At 38.7% G+C, this 19726-nt stretch overlaps 2 protein-coding genes across 2 annotated transcripts in view; one reads left to right on the top strand and one right to left on the bottom strand.

Moving 5' to 3' along the window:
* LOC128983632 (uncharacterized) overlaps nucleotides 1-15472 on the top strand; it is a 32700-nt gene extending 17228 nt beyond the window's left edge. The window contains exons 3-5 of the mRNA XM_054402995.1: nucleotides 1801-2457; nucleotides 3214-3371; nucleotides 15064-15472. Coding sequence (XP_054258970.1) covers nucleotides 1801-2457; nucleotides 3214-3371; nucleotides 15064-15250 — 1002 coding nt within the window. The 3' untranslated portion in view covers nucleotides 15251-15472. The remainder of the gene's footprint in view (nucleotides 1-1800; nucleotides 2458-3213; nucleotides 3372-15063) is intronic.
* The window catches only part of LOC128983635 (Kv channel-interacting protein 1-like), a 756268-nt gene that overhangs the window by 434781 nt on the left and 301761 nt on the right, over nucleotides 1-19726 (bottom strand). The window lies entirely within an intron of this gene.

Below are 19726 nucleotides of genomic sequence, written 5' to 3'. Positions count from 1 at the left end.
ATGGAGGGAAACAGGTCTGCGACGTAGGAAGAGGTGAAGGAAGTAGTAAAGGCAAGCAGCCCGGAGTGTTGGAACTGTTAATGACGATTAGATTAGGGTATCTGCAATCCTAAAATGCCCTCTGTTTGAAGTTCATTGTTGGTGATGGTGAGTTAATGTTGTTCAAAGGTTTACATTCGTGATTGATAATGTCCGCAATAAACCTTTGAACAACCTAAAATGCCGTTGGAAGGGAGAGAAACAGGTCCGCGACGTAGGAAGTGGTGAACGAAGTAGTAAAAGTGAGCAGTCTGGAGTCTGGGAACTGTTTATAGGAATTAAATTAAGGTATCTACAATCCTAAAATGCTACGAGAAGGGAGGAAAACAGGTCCATGACGTAGGAAATGGTGTAGGAAGTAGTAATGCTAGCAGTGCAGAGTGTGGGAACTGTCTGTGGCATTTATGTATATGCAATTCTAAAATGGTATAGGGAAGGAGGGCAAACAGGTCCACGACGTAGGGAGTGGTGAAGTAAGAAGTGAAGGTGAGCAGTGTGGAGATTGGGAGTGGATTAATGTATCTGCAATACTTTTCAGAGTAAACTAATAATTTTCGCCGAGCAAAGCTCGGTCCCCAGGTACTATTAATTATTGATATACACAGCACCATAGTCGGTTTATACAAAATCTAATCGCAGCCAAATTGTAAACGTCTTCTTAGATCACAGTAAAATCGTGGACATCTGCTGCGGTAGCGGTGATATCACCTTCGTCTCCTCCGATCGCGGTGTAATCAAAAACGTCTCATGTGGCAGCGGATAAACAGTTAACTTCTTATTGCAGGGATCATCTTTGTCTCCTCCGATCGGGGCGGAATCATGAACGTCTTATGTGGCCGTGGAGAAATAGTTAACATCTTGCACGATCGCGGGGACGTCATCTTCGTCTCCTCCGATCACGGCGGAATCATGGTCGTCTCTTGTGGCAGCGGAGAAATAGTTAACATCTTGCGCAATCGCGGGGACATCATCTTTGTTTCCTACGATCGCGGCGGAATCATGAACGTCTCATGTGGCCGCGGAGAAACAGTTAACATCTTGCGGGAGCGCTGAGACATCATCTTCATCTCCTACGAGCGTTACGAAATTGTGAAGATTTTCGGAGTTTGCACGGACATGGAGATATAAAAATAATTTAAAAAAAAATATCAAACTACGAAACATCCATAAGAAATGTATGGGGGAGAGTTTTCGTTTGAGTATATCTTCTAAATAAAAAAAGATATTGAAAAACGGATTTCGGCATTGAAATCAGTATAAAAATTTAGTTTGTAATGATGTGTCACAACACTATCATTACATTGAAAAAAAAATTATCTATGTCCAATATGGCGGATCCAAGATGGCGGCCAAAAACGTGTTCCCTATCAAAATGAAGTACTAACCACCTAATTAATACAGGTGGTGGTCCTAAGTCAATATCTCGAAAGTTGTGCATAACAAATGCATGTGAAATATATTTTTTTAAATTTGTCCAATGTTGGTAAAAGCCGCCATTTTATATATCATTTTAGTGGTTTTCTCGTGTACCGATTTTTGGCAACTTTTAGTATGTCATTCTGCAAACCCAACACTACAAAATAAAACCATAAAACGCTTTCTTGTATTTTTTTTAACGATCCCTATGTGAGTTTTTTTAGTTTGCTTGGACTATTAAAATGCCAGTGTAATATTTTAACTGTTTGTGTGAATGTGTGTAACTTATAGATACATTGAAATTTCTGATATACTGTAATGTTTTAATTGATGTTATTTTTGCAGGTACAAGCCAAAGAATCCAGGAAAAGTGAAGTTTCAGAACTGTTGTGTTCCCTGCTCAAAATGAGGCCTACCTCCAAAGTTACAATCCAAAATACAAGTCTTTATGCCCGCTACAGAGCTTTCAGCCATGGCAACTTCAATTTGAAAAATAGCTTAGGATGCACCTCATCTATTTCAAATGTCACCTCAGTACAACAGACTTCGGCAACTATGAGTGTGGCACCTCACACCAGCCAAGTGGTGGCTGTGTCTAACACAAACCCTCTACCTGCAGCCCTACCACTGGCAGACAACCAGCCCCGCAGACACATCAGCCAAGTGATGGCTGTGTCTAACACAAGCCCTCTACCTGCAGCCCTACCACTGGCAGACAACCAGCCCCGCAGACACATCAGCCAAGTGATGGTTGTGTCTAACACAAACCCTCTACCTGCAGCCCTACCACTGGCAGACAACCAGCCCCGCAGACACATCAGCCAAGTGATGGCTGTGTCTAACACAAACCCTCTACCTGCAGCCCTACCACTGGCAGACAACCAGCCCCACAGACACATCAGCCAAGTGATGGCTGTGTCTAACACAAACCCTCTACCTGCAGCCCTACCACTGGCAGACAAACGCCCCCGCGCCACCTCCACTGTTGTTTCTGGAGAACATGTCAGTATACTTTTTGTTTAAGTTCAAGTTAGGATTTTTATTTGACGATCAAGATGTTTAAACCATTTAATTTTTCTAAAAGGGGTTATTTTTAATGTTTTATTCGTAGTTTCCCCACCATTTGAATTTTTATGTATTTTTAGAGTTGTTTTAATCCTATTGGATGAAACTATTGAATTGTATACTGAAGAAGACGTACCATCTATATGGACCAGCTGTTACCAATTTTTATAAAAAAAGATGGTACTTACGTATTATACGGAGGCCACTTATTTTACAGCGCGCTGCGGCGGTTGGGTTAAGTTGGGTTATCATAAATATGTTTGTAGAACTTTCCTAGTTTCGTTATGAATCGAACTATACGAGATGAGTCATAAAAACTTATGATAACCCAACCTAACCTAACCGCCGCAGCGCACTGTAAAATAAGTGGCCTCCGTATAATACGTAAGTACCAAAAAGATCTTAGTTTACATCAGCGCAATCTATCAGTGACTCACTTCAACTATGTTCACTTTCATTTAAAAACTCGTTACAGCTTTCACAAGGGGATGGAATGTCTAGTTCTATCAATAGTCATAGATGAAACCAAATTGAAGCATTTTCACACACTAAACCACGCAGCTCATTGGCTGTCCCTGCCGCCGGTCATCATACAACTGCTGCAAATGTGTTAAAAAAATACATCTATTATATTCCATCTAATACATTTTCAGAAATCAGCCTTTAGTATTTCATTTTGACTTCAATTTACAGAATGACACATTGTTTCATCATTGTTCTACAAGCCGTCAAATCTCAGCAACGTTAAATCAAGTAAAACCGTATGTTCACAACAACCAACTCTACTCAAATGGAGAAACAAATGAAATTTTTGGCCGGATGTACTCCTTTCAAGATCAGCATGATTACAGGTAAAAAATTGGTTTGTGTAAAGTATTGTTTCACATTATTTTGTAACTCGCGGACCCGTGTGCAAATTGCGCATTTCAATAGGATTGATACAGTATTTTGAATCACTGACTATGGTTATACTTAACTGATTCAAACCATCAATACCAAGACATATAAAATAACTAAAGTAATAAACAGTATTAGCAATTTGACACATATTTTCTCGCATTAGCTTGTAAACAACCTTTATCATGGGTAAGTGGTTGGAGTAACTTTGATCAAAGATTACATATGCTACGCAAAATAGATATAGCACCTTACGGCAATTTTGTACCAAGTCGTTTTTGGATGGGGCCACCTTCACGTAGTTGGGTGGTCCCTCAACAGAGACGCTGTGTCAAGTCTCGATCTGCATTACCATTTAAGTTCGGGTGAGTTCGGTAATGTTCGCGTGCTCGGGATTAACTTGCCTGTACGCAACGCACTCGCCGTCGTCATCGTATCTCTACTGTAGTTTGAAAGCGCACAGCTGTCATTAATGTACCATAACTTTATCTTTTTACAAAAATGGCAGTTATTTAATTTAAAATGAAAGTGACCACGTAACAAAGAGCTAAAGGATACTAAAGGTTTACTGATATAAACATCAATTAATAAAAATCTTCAAAAATTGCAGTCACAGCGATATAATAAGCTTACAATGTTATACTAGTTTTTCTGCATTGAATTTTAACTTACATTTAGAGAACCCTTAACAATTTAGAAATTTATAAATCCTACAAGTTTTAATAATCAGGGACTATTTGTGAGTTCGTCGACTTTTCTGTTTTCGGAATTTTTATCCACAAAGTTTGCTTCCGGATTTCTAGACTCGCGCAATATCTTGCTACTAACTCACGATGAGGAATGTATGGTTAGTCAACTACTATCTAACCATTCACTGGCTACTTGACCTTTTTAAACATAGCAATATACACATAGTTCAGTGGCGTATCCAGGGAGGGGGCCCAAGGGGGCCGGGCCCCCCCCCGAATTTTTTTTTTTTAGTTACCCTGTACACACGGCACACGGGAGCGTTGCAATGCGCGTTCTAGAAACAGTCAAATGAGTGCGTACACACTACACAATACGTGTTGTTATTAAATAAAATGCCGGATTACTGGAATGTTTTCAATAAAAACACATAAAAATGCAATTAAAACACGTCTCCGAAGATCGCGCGATCGGAAACCGCTATTGCCGCGATCGGGCATGATGACGATGACGCGTGACCGCGGGAGACGATGATAACGTGTACACGTCCGCGGGAGATGTTCGTGATTTTGACACGATCGTGCATGACGACGATGACGTTTCCGTGACCGTGGGAGATGTTTATGATTTTGCCGCGATCGCGCAGGTCGACAATGACGTTTCTGTGACTGCGGGAGTAGACAATGATGTTTACATGGCCGCGGGAAATGATAAAATCTTGCCGCGACCGTAAAAGACCACGATAATGTCTACATGACCGCGGCCCGCGGGAGATGTTCATGATTTAGCCGTGATTGCGCAAGTCGACGATGACGTTTCTGTGACTGTGGGAGTAGACAATGACGTTTGCATGGCCGCGGGAGATGTTCATGATTTTGCCACGATCACACAAGACGACGATGGCGTTTCCGTGACCCTGGGAGTAGACAATGATGTTTACACGGCCGCGGGAGATGATACAATATTTTGCCACGACCGGGGAAGACAACGATAATGTCTACATGACCGCGGGAGATGTTCATGATTTAGCCGTGATCGCGCAAGTCGACGATGACGTTTCTGTGACTGCGGGAGTAGACAATGACGTTTACATGGCCGCGGGAGATGTTCATGATTTTGCCACGATCGCGCAAGACGACGATGACGTTTTCATGACCGCCGGAGAGAATGATGATATCTACACGGCCGCGGGAGATAATCAGAATTTTGCCGCGACCGCGGAAGACCTCCCGCCAAAAGACGCCGGATTACTGGAGTGCCGGAGTGGTACAGTCATTGCGTGTACATTACATAATATGTAATGTACACATGTCAACCCAAACATATTATGTTTGGGTTGAGTTTTCGATCACTGGACGACCACTAGTATGCTTTATTCTATAAGTTGAGTTTAGTTTTGTTAGCTTGATTTATTTTATTAAAATGTGTATATTAATAGTAGTTTAGGCATCTTGTTTAGATTTCAGAACAGTAAAAAAACAAATTTTTAGTAGTAATACACCAATATTATTCTCTACTTTAGAGCCTCCAGAGGTGTTGTAAACTGCAATTTAGCACCATAAAATACCAAAATTTTTCCAACCCCCCTTCGGTCCTGGGGGGTATTCCATGCCCCCCAGACCCCCCGGATCGGGCCCCCCCCAAAGCTGAATCCTGGCTACGCCACTGACATAGTTTGTAGGAAGAACATTTATCTAGACAGATCGGCATTTGTTTTCAAACTACGTATTATCTCGTCACATTATTGGTGTTTCATAAGTGCAGTTTGCAACTGAGCTTTGAAGAAAATGTAGAGCATAAGATACAAAACATAGATTTTTTATTTGGATTGTTTTATGTAACAAATCTTTCAACTGACGACTATATAAAATAAATTTAAGAACACATAGTTTAAGAAACAGCGGAACCTTAGTTGTACATAAATTAAAGAGGTTATCTTTGTTGAAATTAAAGACGAGGAAAGAATAATTGGGTTTAGACATTTTTGTTATGATTTTATCTACAAACTCATATTATACAAAACTGCATAATTAATAATAGCACAGCTGAGAGAAAGAAAAAAACATAGAGGAAAATTCTTTAAATTATAGATAAGTTAATCACATATCTTAACAATCTTTACCTCTTTCTAAATAAACGATATTTAGATTGGAAATTGGAGGTCAGTCACACTCTCGCAATCACACGAAAGTGAACAAACCCGAGTGACCCGACATCCCAATTTACTGGTATGGCCTGTTTTAAACATTATATTAAACAATAGGTCGAATACTTTGTACTGGAAGCCTGTAACTACCAGGGGTGCCCACAGGGGGGTTTGATGTCGCAAAATGCGACATCAGAATTTTATTTGGGGGGGATTTTGTGATTTTGGGGGGGGATTCAAGCCTGTGGTTGGTTAAAAGCACATAAAAGATTAATCAGATAATTTTTACGACCTCCTTAATTTATTACTGGGGTAATTATGCAATCAAAATCCCGTTTGACATTTTATCTTGATTAATACATCATTTTATAATTGCTATAAAATATATAGATACTTTTATCTATGCTTTTATGTGGATGGATTTCCACTTTCTGACTCGTATCATGTTTGACAGTGAGAACAACTCCATGACAACTGCTGTCAAAGGATTATGGTTGCTTATTAAATTGTATCTGCAATTTGAGTTTGTTTTAACCTTTCATTATGAACTCATTCTCAAATAGTCTCATTGCCTTGAGGACCTATTGATGGTTTTATAGGTTTGTTTATTATAATATATTCTTGATTCATAAAAAAAACCAGTATTATGATAATGATAATCATTTTGCTATTTTTACAACATGAAAAACAACATGAAAGCTTGTGATAATATTTTGGCTCTCCTAAATAATTATGTCTGGGTCATTTATTCATTGGAAGAAATTGACATACAGTACTGTGACATTTAATTAAGGTTTTTGATAGGCTATGTGTTTACGTTAACTTCAAGAACTGAAACACATGATTATGGATTAATTAAATTGTATTTGTTATTGTATTTTCTTGAATCTAGAAAGAGCTTCAAATAAATTTTACTAGTCTTAGAATAGATATATAATTATTTTTTTACGCCACGCTACACTATTTTGACGAACTTCCCATGCAAGGATTTAGTCCAGAAAACAGCTGTTGTCCTTTATCAAATGGGGTTTCATACAGTACTACACTGTACTGTAATGAGTTTTGCTGGACACCAATCAGCTGATTATACTGTAGGGCCTATTTGGGTGGCAATGAGTGGTTATAACAAAAACACCTCTAGTGATTTTTAGTCCTTTAGTTGGTGGTAATATAGGAATTTGAACGGATTTAGTAGTATGGCGTAAACTATCGTACGTCACTCGTCCAAAATTGTTGGCCGGACTCGTATAAAAAAAACACTACTCGACTTCGTCTCGCACAGGATTCAGGACTAGTAACGTAATATACTATTTTACCACACTATGATGTTTTTAACAGTTTTACATAAAGGTACATTAATTGGTGGCTGAAAGTTACGTTTTGCAGGCCATGCCAGCTGTCATCGTCATTTGGGGATCGAGCAGGGTTTTACATCCCTAGGGCCGCAAAATCAGCTGCCCGCTTTAAATACACAATCAGTATCCATAGCATTGCAATAGAGTTGTTTTATTGTCACCGCTGCCTAGCGACTATTCATTATTGTTTTTGCTGATTCCTCAAACTATTTATCCACATGACCTTAAAGTTGTAGTTGTGTTGACTATATCAGTGTGCAGTGTATTATCATTGAGGTGAATTAGTGGCAATAGACTATAGTGTGGGGTGGTGAATAATAGCGTTTGTACCACGGACTGAAATGGTTTTTCAGTTCTCGATCGTTTTAAGTCCTCAACCTCGTATCGGACTTAAAAACTACCTCGAACCAGCAAAACCTCATTTTGGCCCTAGGCACTAAATATACTATTAAGTTTAGGCCTAGTAATATTTTTGAGACTGAATATTTTACACCTATTTAAAAAGGACCAAACTCAGAAGTGGATTTAAGGGCAATTTAGAAAATATCTCAAACTTTTTGACATAACTTCAAGTACTTTCTCCCCTACAATTTAATATGGTAAAAGAATTTTTTATGTAAAAAACCTGATCCCAAAAAAGTTGTTTTCGAAGTGATGTGTGTGTCTGTCTGTATGTGTCAGGGTGTCTAGTAGTCGGGAAAATCGGGAAAGTCGGGAATTAGTATTGAATTTCAAAATGGTCTTGAAAAGTCGGGATTTAGTCTTAAATTTGATTTCAAAGTCGGGAATTTTCATGATTTTGCCGCGATCGTCGTCTTGCGTTTACGTAACCGCGAAATCCAATGATGACGATGTCTACACGGCCTCGGGAAATGTTCACGATTTTGCCGCGATAGTGGACGACGACGATGACGTTTCCGAAACCGCGGGAGACGACGATGACGTTTCCGTGACCGCGGGAGATGACGATGATGTTTCCGTGACCGCGGGAGACGACAATGATGTCTACACGGCCGCGGGAAATGTTCATGATTTTGCCGTGATCGCTGACGGCGATGATAACGTTTCCGTGACCGCGGGAGATGACGGTGATGTCTAAACAGCCGCGGGAAATGTTCATGATTTTGCCGCGATCGCGGACGACGACGATGACGTTTCCGTGACCGCGGGAGACGACGACGACGTTTCCGTGACCGCGGGAGACGACGATGACATTTGCTCGGCCGCGGGAGATGACGATGACGTTTCCGTGACCGCGGGAGATGACGATGACGTTTCCGTGACCGCGGGAGATGACGATGACGTTTCCGTGACCGCGGGAGATGACGATGACGTTTCCGCGAACGCGGATGACGACGATGACGTTTCCGTGACCGCGGGAGATGACGATGACGTTTCCGCGAACGCGGATGACGACGATGACGTTTCCGTGACCGCGGGAGATGACGATGACGTTTCCGTGACCGCGGGAGACGATGATGACGTTTCCGCGAACGTGGACGACGACGACGATGGCGTTTCCGTGACCGCGGGAGACGACGATGACGTTTCCGTGACCGCGGGAGACGATGATGACGTTTCCGTGACCGCGGGAGACGACGATGACGTTTCCGTGACCGCGGGAGACGACGATGATATCTGCTCGGCCGCGGGAAAAGTTCATGATTTTGTAGCGATCGTGGACGACGACGATGACGTTTCCGTGACCGCGGGAGATGACGATGACGTTTCCGCGAACGCGGACGACAACGATGATATCTGCTCGGCCGCGGGAAATGTTCATGATTTTGTCGCGATCACGGACAACGACGATGACGTTTCCGTGACTGCAGGTGACGACGATGATGTCTACAAGGCCGCGGAAAATGTTCATGATTTTGCCGTGATCGCGGACGACGACGATCACGTTTCTGTAACCGCTGCAGTCAATGATGATGTCTAAACGTACGGTACGCGGAAGATTTCATGATAAAAAAAACCAAATTGGCTAGTTAGAATTTTGTATTGCTGCATTATTTCTTTACTTGAAAACACCACATTATCATAATACTACTTTATGACAAAGACAGGGGTTGGTGTAGTATTATTTAGAACATTTGGTTAAGCTATCAAGAATCGAGAATCGATACATTTTGGTATCAACACCCACTAATTGTTGAAAAAACTAGTCTTGAAAAATCTGGAATTAGTCTTGAAAAGTCTGGAATTAGTCTTGAATTTTATAATAAAAATAAACTAGACACCCTGATGTGTGTATGTATGGTACAGAGCTACAGACCACGCCTGTGGTCCGAGTCCGATTTTGATGAAATTTGGTATTTTAGGTACCAATCCATGGTCTCTCCAGATTTTTTTTTTCATTTTGGATTTTTAATAGTGATATATTCCATTACCCTATAAAAATAATGGATAAATAAAATTTTCTCAGAATTGGCCCGAACGATTTTGATTAAAAATTAACATGTTACACTCTTTGACTATGGCCAATTTTGATTCAAATTGTGTGCATGTCAAAAATCCAACTCATTTAAATTAAAACTAAACCAACAAATAGTTTGCTACTAGAGTTTTAAAGGAAAATTGTCCATTTTTATTGGGTTTAAAGTTTGATTCAAACGCTTAAATTCCCATAAGTTTAAAGAAGTGTCGGGGGCACCCCTTCCCTCCCCGCATTATAAACATAACTATGGGTTAGCCCCCAGACCTTCCGGCATGGGTATGGTTAAACAACGAATTTGGGGGGGATTCTGCAACGTGAGCTTTGGGGGGGATGGGCACCCCTGGTAACTACATTTTACAACAGGCATTTTGTTCGCCTTCCCAGTATAGCTATGGTAATTTCCTGAATCAACATTAAGATTAAGGCATTGTATTGGCGTATCCAGGTTTGGATTGGAGCGCCCTGGAGCAGAAATTGCCCAACCACCCCTCTCCAAAATTGAACACCATAAATATATAGCCTAGGATAGTTTATTTCCCTCTTAGTAGTCTTTGTTGATAAACACTTAAACCACAACGTTCAACGTACGTCTATTTTCAATTGACAATAAATTACAAATTATTGCATAATAGTATGATGAAGGTAGTTAATAATATATTTCGGAACTCTATCATAACTGTTTTTAGGCAGACTCTAAAGATAATGAGACATTGACAGTAGAAATACTGGTGAATTTATCGCTATGTGATGAAGGGGCTGCCGCGAGACAGTGGTGATCATCTGTAGAGGCAGTAATGAGTGCAGACTGCTGAGAGACAACTGGCGTACATCCATAGTTTGTTAGTACTTAACTAGTCATGTTGGTACAGCTTCCTTTTTACTTTTCATATTATTTATAAAGCAGTTAGGTTCAAAATGCAGTTCACACACTAAACATGAATGTAAAGCAGTGTCGGGAAGGCCTTTCCGTTTTTTGATTGCCATGTTTGCCATTTATCACATACACTCGTCTTAATACCTGGTATTGTTCATGAAAATATCCACATCATAATACAATTGTAATTCACTACATATAATACTACACTTATTCACTCTTGCTAATCCATCTCCTAATAAACCTCCTGTTACTTACATAAGCAAACAACCACAAATACTGTAAAGGTTAACCGTAACAATAAACAACAACAAAAAATACTATTCTTAAACGACATGGTATATTAGGTGAGGTCAATACTTCAGTATGATAATATTTTTGTTGGGCATCACTCACCTTATTGAAGTCACGAGAACGTAGTCCTTGTCATGTCATGATTGTATGATTGTGACATGACAAGGACTACGTTCTCGTGACTTCAATAAGGTGAGTGATGCCCAACAAAAATATTATCATACTGAACAAAAAATACGTAAATAACAGCTGGTCATGTCGGCAATGAAGTCTTAGGTTGGGAAGACATTCTCTAGGCTTCGCATGGAAATTGATATCACAAAAATGGCTTGGCTGCAATATATATTTTGCAAATGTAATCTTTGCTTTGATATTTTATAGGGAAAATCACAAAAGATGATTTAACTTTTCAACTGTGATTTTCACAGCAGTGGGGGTTGCAAATTTTTTTAAATAATTTTATAATAGAACTATTATTTTAAATGGTAATTTGTTCTTTACGATGAATAATAAAAGTGTATACAAAAATAAAATAGAATATTTTACTCAATTGCCAGTGGATAAACAATGTTTTTTTTGTGTTTTCTGTAGGTGTATAAATATATAACGTTTTCAGTCATACCTACCACCAAGTGAGCACGCAGCATACAGCTGTCCGTGTGAAAAGTATGCATTTTCTACATTTAAACCGACGATAGTCAGGGATTGCCCTGGTGCCTTTATAATGGTGATTGCGAAAGCAAGTCACAAAGGAAATCGTAGTTGCTTAAATTCTGAGGGTAATTTGGATGAAATCAACAGTATTCTTGGGATTAAGTCTATTTCTCCTTTAAACTTACCACTGATAATTTTTGCTTCAATCAATTTTGGTGTCATTTTTTAAATTGTGTAACGTTGCACAGCTTCGGTGGATTTAAGTTTCGCATTAGCATTATTGGAGTTCTTTTAGTGACAGTAATGTGGTGGGTTAATGACAAATTGAGAGGCATTTGAATACCCAAGATAGCACGCACGATAATTTTTCACTTAATAATTTATGTTAGATTGAGTGGGTATAGAACAAAATATAAAAATATTATCACGTTCACTGGTGTTTTACACAGGCGCTCCTAAACTGCGGCGAGGCCTGGGCGGAGCCCCGGCACGCTTACTGAATCAGCGATCGCTATTGTTATGTACCTTGGACAATCTTCAAACTTCAAATCTATTAATTTACTGAGAGTTGCAAATTTACTATGGTACATTGAGTTCCTCATCTATGTCTTCAGTTCATATATTAAAAATAAAAAAATAAACTACTTAAACACTTTTATTGTGAAAAACTTAAAAAATTGTTAGAGCCTAAATGTTTAACAAATTACTGTTTACTGTAAAAGCTTATTATTATACAGTGTTATATTTATTATAACAAAATTATCATACATTAATTATTATAACAAAAATTATACAGTATGTAAATGAAATGTTGAAACCGATCTATATTTTTTTAACCAAAATAGATAGAAATATTCTGTTTTTGGCATTGATTTTTAACAAAGAATCTGCAATTTTTTACACTAAAAATATTTGTTAACCCTCCTAACAGGGTTGTTGGCAGGGGGTGACTTATTTTTTTCAAATTTCAACTCCTATTGAATGACCCCTCATTTCGGTGGGTTTGTAAAAAGGAACACAATGACGCAAACCCTAGTTGCATATCTCACCCCTAGCCAAAAGGGCAGGTATTCCAAACATTTGATTCATGTGAAAAATCAACAATTTCAAAAATAAAAAAATCTGAGTTTTTATACCAAAATAGTTAGGAATATTCATTTTGTAGCAATTGATTGTTAGCAAAAGTTCCGCAAGTTTTTGCACCAAAAATTTTTGAACCCCCTTAACAGAGTAGGGGGTGGAGTGACTTGTTAAAAAAAAAAAAAAAAAAAAAACAACCCCTATTGAGTGACCCCTTATTTTGAAGGGTTTGTCAAGACATAAGCAATGGTGCAAACCTGAAGTCGATATTTCATCCCTAACCAAAATGCCTTTTCACCCAATCAAATTTTTAAATACCTGCCATTTTGGCTAAGGGTGATATATTGACTTCAGGTTTGCAACATTGCTTATGTCTTGACAAACCCTTCAAAATGAGAGGTCACTCGATAGTGAAAAAATACTCACCCTTTACCCCCTACCCTAATAGGGAGGTTAAAAAAATATTTTTGATGTAAACAAAATTGCAGATCCTTTGTCAAAAATCAATACCACAAACAGAATATCTATTTTGGTTTAAAAATACGGATTTATTTCAATACTTAATTTAGACACTGTATACAGGTTGTCCTACGTAACGTGTCTCAAATTGATTACGGAAAAAAGGCTTAACCCTTTAAGTCCGCGAATGAGTAGAAAAGCAGTGGATATATCCGCCACCCGTCTTTGAAGATATGACCATGACAACGTTAGGCAATAAATAAAGAACAATATGTGAACAATAAATAAAGACAACGTAGGAGGACATGTTGAGCGCGAAACGTCAAAGGGGAGAGTAGGAGAGGTGGGTGGTGCGAGGGGAGAGGGTGAGGATCGGGAGAGGGTAGGTGCGTGAGAGAGATGGGGTGTGCGGGAGAGAGCTCAGCCATGGAGAGAGCAGGAAAGTGGCGCCTTGGTACCGCGAAACATCTGTTTACTGCTCAAGCACTTGCCAGTCTGTCTGAAGAGAAGGCGGATATATCCGCTTCCCGTCAGGAACATCAAAAACCATAAGCGGATATAACCGTCACCCGTCCTTTATCACTAAAGACTTAGGCGGATATATCCGTCACCCGTCCGGGAAGGGTTAACATACAAGGATGAAATGAAATTATTTCCTGCTAAATCGACCCCAAGGAATAACGTAAATATTTTTCCGATACAGAATGTGCCAAAAACTGACGGTCACTAGTTTGATTATGTAAACATATGTTATGTTGATGTTATACATCATTTTAAAGGTATTTAATAGACAAACATTTGGGCAAAAATATAAATTAAATTAATTATCTTTCATCGTTTCAAAGTGGCAGCAGTTTTTTTTTGGGAAAAATCAATATGTTTTCAATACTCTGTGTTTCCTACACCAATGCACTTAGCCCTTGTCCTGGTGAATTTTCTTACTCATGATGAAATTAGATTTACTGTGATATGCTACAAGTAACGGTTTGTTGAAAATATGTAAACACCGAAACGCAGTTCAAAATTTTCAAATAGCAACAAACCTCAAAAGGCACATCATTTTATAGGTTTTTTATTTCTTCACAACTTTGTAATTTATACTTACTTTGTATCTCTCTTAGTTTTTGTGTAAATAACAAAAAACATAATTTTCCTTTATCAAATGCATGTTATTTGAGTTAAAACACTAATGAAATGGGCCCATTAGTGTTTAACCCAAATAATAAAACAACTTTTCAATTTTTTTCTCGAGGTTGCCGTTTTTGAGAAGAATATAATTTACAAAAGTATCAACAAATAATTTTTGGGTAAAGTAAAAATTCTGAAACCATACAAATTAATTAGTTATATATGAGTGTTTGTATTGTATTAAAGTTTAAAATGTTCTGGCGTTTAGTTTACCTCGTGTGAATTTTCGTGTGAAGTCATAAGATGGTTTTTGATACTATTCATGGGGTTTGTACCATCCGTCTGTCATAAAAAATGTTCAGGAATGTGTAGAATAAAACAAAGGAAATTTAGATTTACTCCATGTTTTTCTAAGTAATTTTGTTATTTTTCAGTAGAGCACCGAACTCGAATGTCTAAACTTTGTTCCCCGACAGTAGTTGGTATATGCTCACATTATTGTTGTTATTTTTATTCATATAATTTTCAGGCCTTTTGAAAGATATCAGCTTGAAAGTCAGACAGCAATGACTTCTTTTCCTAATGCTAACAACTTTATGGGAGTACAGAACAATTGCCAAGTATCAGAGACTTTCTTTGGTTCACAACAAGCTTATATTGCTTATGACAGATCATCGACACACAATGTGAGTAAACCATTCATCTTATTGGATTAGAAATATTATCCACTCATGTCCATATTTAAATAATACTCTTTTTTTAACTGATTATCGTGTGGGGAGCGAGCTGGCCTAGTGGTAGAGTGCAGGCTTCAGAGCCCGATGTTCCGGGTTATCCCGCCAATTACCAATGAATTTTATCCATGTGATAATGTAATGCCGCGACTCTCTAGGACTGGTCTGATCTGAAGTAATGTGTCCGGGCCAGAACCTAGCGTCCTCAGATGTGAAGGTGAGATATACATTGTGTATACAATAGATTTTGAGACTTATTTTTTAACAAAAAGTTGGGTACTATACTATGTCACTGTTGTAGCAAGACTCAAGAGGAAGAGGCCTGCCGTAATATCGGACCAGAGTAATATATATATATATATATATATATATATAAGCTGCAGCACATACACGGGATAGCATAGACAATAATAGACAATAGACAAAATCTTTATTGAAATATTCCTAGAGAACATTCGTCAGGTACATAAAATGTACAGCATGTACGTAAACTATTACAGTAATTTGCAATTACAATTAGAATTTTTTTTCTTTTTTTCTTCCTTTTTTCATGGTAGCTTATTGTTTAAGAATTCATCCTCAGAGTAGAACGGCTGGTCCATAAGACATGTTGTCAGGTGCTTCTTGAACAGATTGGGTTGTTCTCTCTTAAGGTGCTCTGGTAGGTTGTTAAAGTATAGAGCACCTTTGTAGGATGGTTTCTTCTCGTACAGACTCAGTTGGTGTTGTGGGAGGGAAAAATTAGCAGCCTGTCGTGTTTTGTGCTGGTGTATGTCTCTGTGTCTTGGCTGGGCTGTTTTAGTGGTGTGGATAATGACTTCTCTCATGTAGAGTGAAATTGATGTGAGAATTTTAAGGTTCTTGAAGGCTTCTCAGCAACTGTCTCTGTAGTTTAGGTCGGCAAGGCATCTAATTGCCCTTCTTTGCTTTAGGAGTACTCTTTCCAGGTTGCCTTTTGATGTTCCACCCCAAGTCGCAATGCCATATCTGAGGTGGGACTCGAATAGAGCAAAAAATGCAACTTTGGCTACTTCTGGGCTGCAAGCTTGCTTGATCCTACGTATAACGTAGAGACTTGAACTTAGCTTTTTGCAGAGCTGGTCTATGTGGGGTTTTCCATGACAACTTGGAGTCAATTATGATGCCTAGGTATTTTGTGTTATTTTGTGTTTGTAGTCCCGGTATTGTAATGTCTGTGTTGTTGCGTTTGGTGGTGAAAGTCATTTGAACGGTTTTGCTTTCGTTGTTGGAGTTGTGTGTTGGTTTTCTCTTCCAGATTTTCCATTGTTTTGTCCGCAAATGTGAGAACCGTGTCATCTGCGTACTTGGTGGTGTGTCCATCTTCCCCAATCCAACTAGGTAGGTCATTCGTGAGAAGGAGGAAAAGGACAGGGCCAAGTACTGATCCTTGGGGTACTCCTCTTTGCACGTCTACAGCTTTGGATTGGGCCTTATACTTTGCGTTGTTCTTTATGTAGGCTATTTCCACAAGCTGTTTCCGGTTACTAATGTAGCTTTTAAACCATTCTGCTGCTCTTCCTCTCACACCTAGTGTTTCCAGCTGTTTCTTTCCTGTTTCTTTCTATTGTTGGTCCATTTTTGTATTTTGGGTAGACTATTTTTAATTCATCTGGAAATTTTCCTTGTGAGAGTGATTTATTTATGAGGTCTGTCAGCGGTATTACTATTTCATTTTTACAGTTTTTTACAAGTTTAGCTGATACCTCAGCAGTTCCGGATGAATTTTTCATCTTTAGAGATTGAATGGCCTTTTGCACTTCTTCTTGTATGACCAGTCTGAACTGGAGTGTGTGATGTGTTGCTGGTAAGTGGTCTGTTAAGGCATTGGTTCTAGAGTTATTGTTATTTTGGAGTGTTCGGTCGGCTATTGATGAGAAAAAAAATCATTAAAACAGTTTGAAACTTCTATTGGGTCGTCTATTGTTTTATTGTTGACTTGAAGATGGATTTGGTTTTCAGTATTTGATCTCGCTTTTCTTTCTCGGTTTATTGTTTGCCACAGTGCTTTAGACTTGTTTTCAGCTTGGTTTATGTGAGCTGTGTTGTTTTCTTTCCGAAGCATTTTCAAATGCTGGTCGTACTCCTTTTTTTTAATAGTTGTTCTGGCTTTGTCTTCCATAAGTCCGGTTGTTTGCTCCTTTTCTAAGGCCTTTATATATTCATTTTTAAGTCTAGCCGATTCTTGATTCCAGCACTGTCTCCTTTATGTTGTTTAACTCTTGACGTTTTAAGAGGGCAGGTGTGGTTTAGTGTTGTCTGGATGATGTTGCTGAAATTGTTATAGGCTTCATCTACGTCATGAGTTTGTATTATAGTTTCCCAGTCTGTTCTTGTAGTTGTGTCTTAAAGTTATCTATTGTTGTTTTGTTGAAGATTAGTTTATTTTCTTTGATGTTGTTGATGATCGGTTTTCTAGTGATTATTTTTGCGATTTGTGCGGTATGGTCAGATAGTCCTGATGTTATAACTGAGGTTTCTATTTGTTGATTATCAATGTTTGAGCATATCCAGTCTATTGATGTTTCTGAGTCACTTGTAATTCGAGTGGGTGGTAGCCTCAGTCTTGAGATATTGAAGAAGTTCTTCAATTTTTTCGTTTTCATTGTCATCAACTAGGTTGTTTACATTGATGTCTCCCATTATTAATATTTGCTTATCCGTAGTGAGCACTGTTTCCAGTTGTTCAGAGAGTATATCAATGGCTTGGTCTAGTTTTGCACTTGGTGGCCTGTATACTCCGAAGACCAGCAGTGGATTCCTGTTTAGCTTCAGTTCAAAGAGCACAGTTTCAGTTTTGCAAATCAGTTCTGTTTCCTCGCTACTTGTGCATATGAGTGATACATGCTTTTCCCAGCCACTTCTTACGTAAGCGACCACTCCTCCTTTGACATGGGATTTCCTTGAGAAGCCTCCAATAACCTCTGTATTAAGTGTATTCAGTTTTTTAGGCGGGGTTTGTCTGTTTCCCTCTGTGTTTGGTGTATTCATTTTTTTAGGCGGGGTTTGTCTGTTTCCCTCTGTATTAAGTGTATTCAGTTTTTTGGGCGGGGTTTGTCTGTTTCCCTCAGTTTCAATCTGTTTGTGACAGCAGTAGTTTTTGTCTCTTTTGTGTCTTGAGTTCTCTCTTTTTAGTTGCTTTTTATACAATTTTTCCATATTCCCTTCTAAGGCCTTGATTTTTATTTTTTATGTGTAGTAGCATGTAGAAACCCTTAGAATACACTCATAGAAGTCGCCAAAGCTGGTGCCTTAAATTTCCACTTGTGTCCTAAAGACTATCTTTAGGCTACAATCACATTGGACGCACGCTTGCGCAAGTAATTTGGTGGCGTACGCCTAGAATCAAAATCTGACTGAGATCAACAGAAACAAGTGGTGACTTGTCCTTTGCTGCTCTAACTGTCCACCACCTGCAAAGTGCAGGCTTGCGCAAGCTTGATCAGACTCCGCACAGAAACAAAAATATTTTTTTTGCAGTTTCCAAGCCTGCACAAGTAGCAGGATCTCAGTTTAGAGTTCAGTAGATTCCTGAACCTGAACATTCAGTCGAGTGAAGTGATAGTGGGAAGTCCTAGTGCTCAGCTTCTTTGCTGATGGTAACTTACACATTTTTGAAAATTAGATTTCCTGCTTTGTGTAGGTGTTGTCCAGTATGTAATAGAAAGTATCTGGCATCATTCTGAAGTACTGGCAAAATTTCTTAATCTTCCTGTCATATCAAAAAATAAAACAATATCCTCGTTTTCGTCGTCTGACATATCCATTTTGACTGACCTGTTTATAATAATTAACTTGCAACTGCTTGCATTCAGTGTGAGCACATTGCTGTTCACACAAGCTTACGCAGGCGTGCGCCACCAAATTGCTTGCGCAAGCGTGCGTCTCATGTGATCCTAGCCTTTCACATGATCGTTGTGTATTCTTACAATAGATATTAAAAGAAAATAAGAACAACACTATTTTTTTACAAACTTTAAATGCTTTGGAAATCCTCAAATAATCTGTGCCTAAATGTAAATTCCTGTTGAAAAATTTTGAGATATTTTAGGTCCATTACAGAAAGTCCAAAAAAAATCTACCCTAGTTTAAAACAAACAGAAAACTAACTAAACAAATTGGTTTAAAAGGTCATGTCATCACTTTCAACTAAACTACACATCCTACTGGCCTTAAAATAAAATGATTTATGGTAGATCATGAGTTAGTGAGTTTTGTATACCGTATGAGCTATTATTATTATAAACACCTTTCTCAAAATCAATTTTCACTTTGTTTCTTACATGTTGTAATTTTAGGCTTTACATCAAGATAAGCTGCCTTCCTTTGCAACATTTGTTGGCCAAGAAAATCTGCCCATCCAAGGGGAATTCGCTGTGGACATGGACCTGGGTTTGTTGGCCAACTCGGCTATGAGGTGTCAGAAAGAGGAAGAGACCA

Source organism: Macrosteles quadrilineatus, unplaced genomic scaffold, assembly GCF_028750875.1.
Source record: "Macrosteles quadrilineatus isolate MER2022 unplaced genomic scaffold, UCM_ALF_1.0 Scaffold_1__1_contigs__length_201487025, whole genome shotgun sequence".
NCBI lineage: Eukaryota > Metazoa > Arthropoda > Insecta > Hemiptera > Cicadellidae > Macrosteles > Macrosteles quadrilineatus.
Note: the sequence above shows the minus strand (reverse complement) of the source record. Positions and strands in the feature narration are given on the sequence as shown.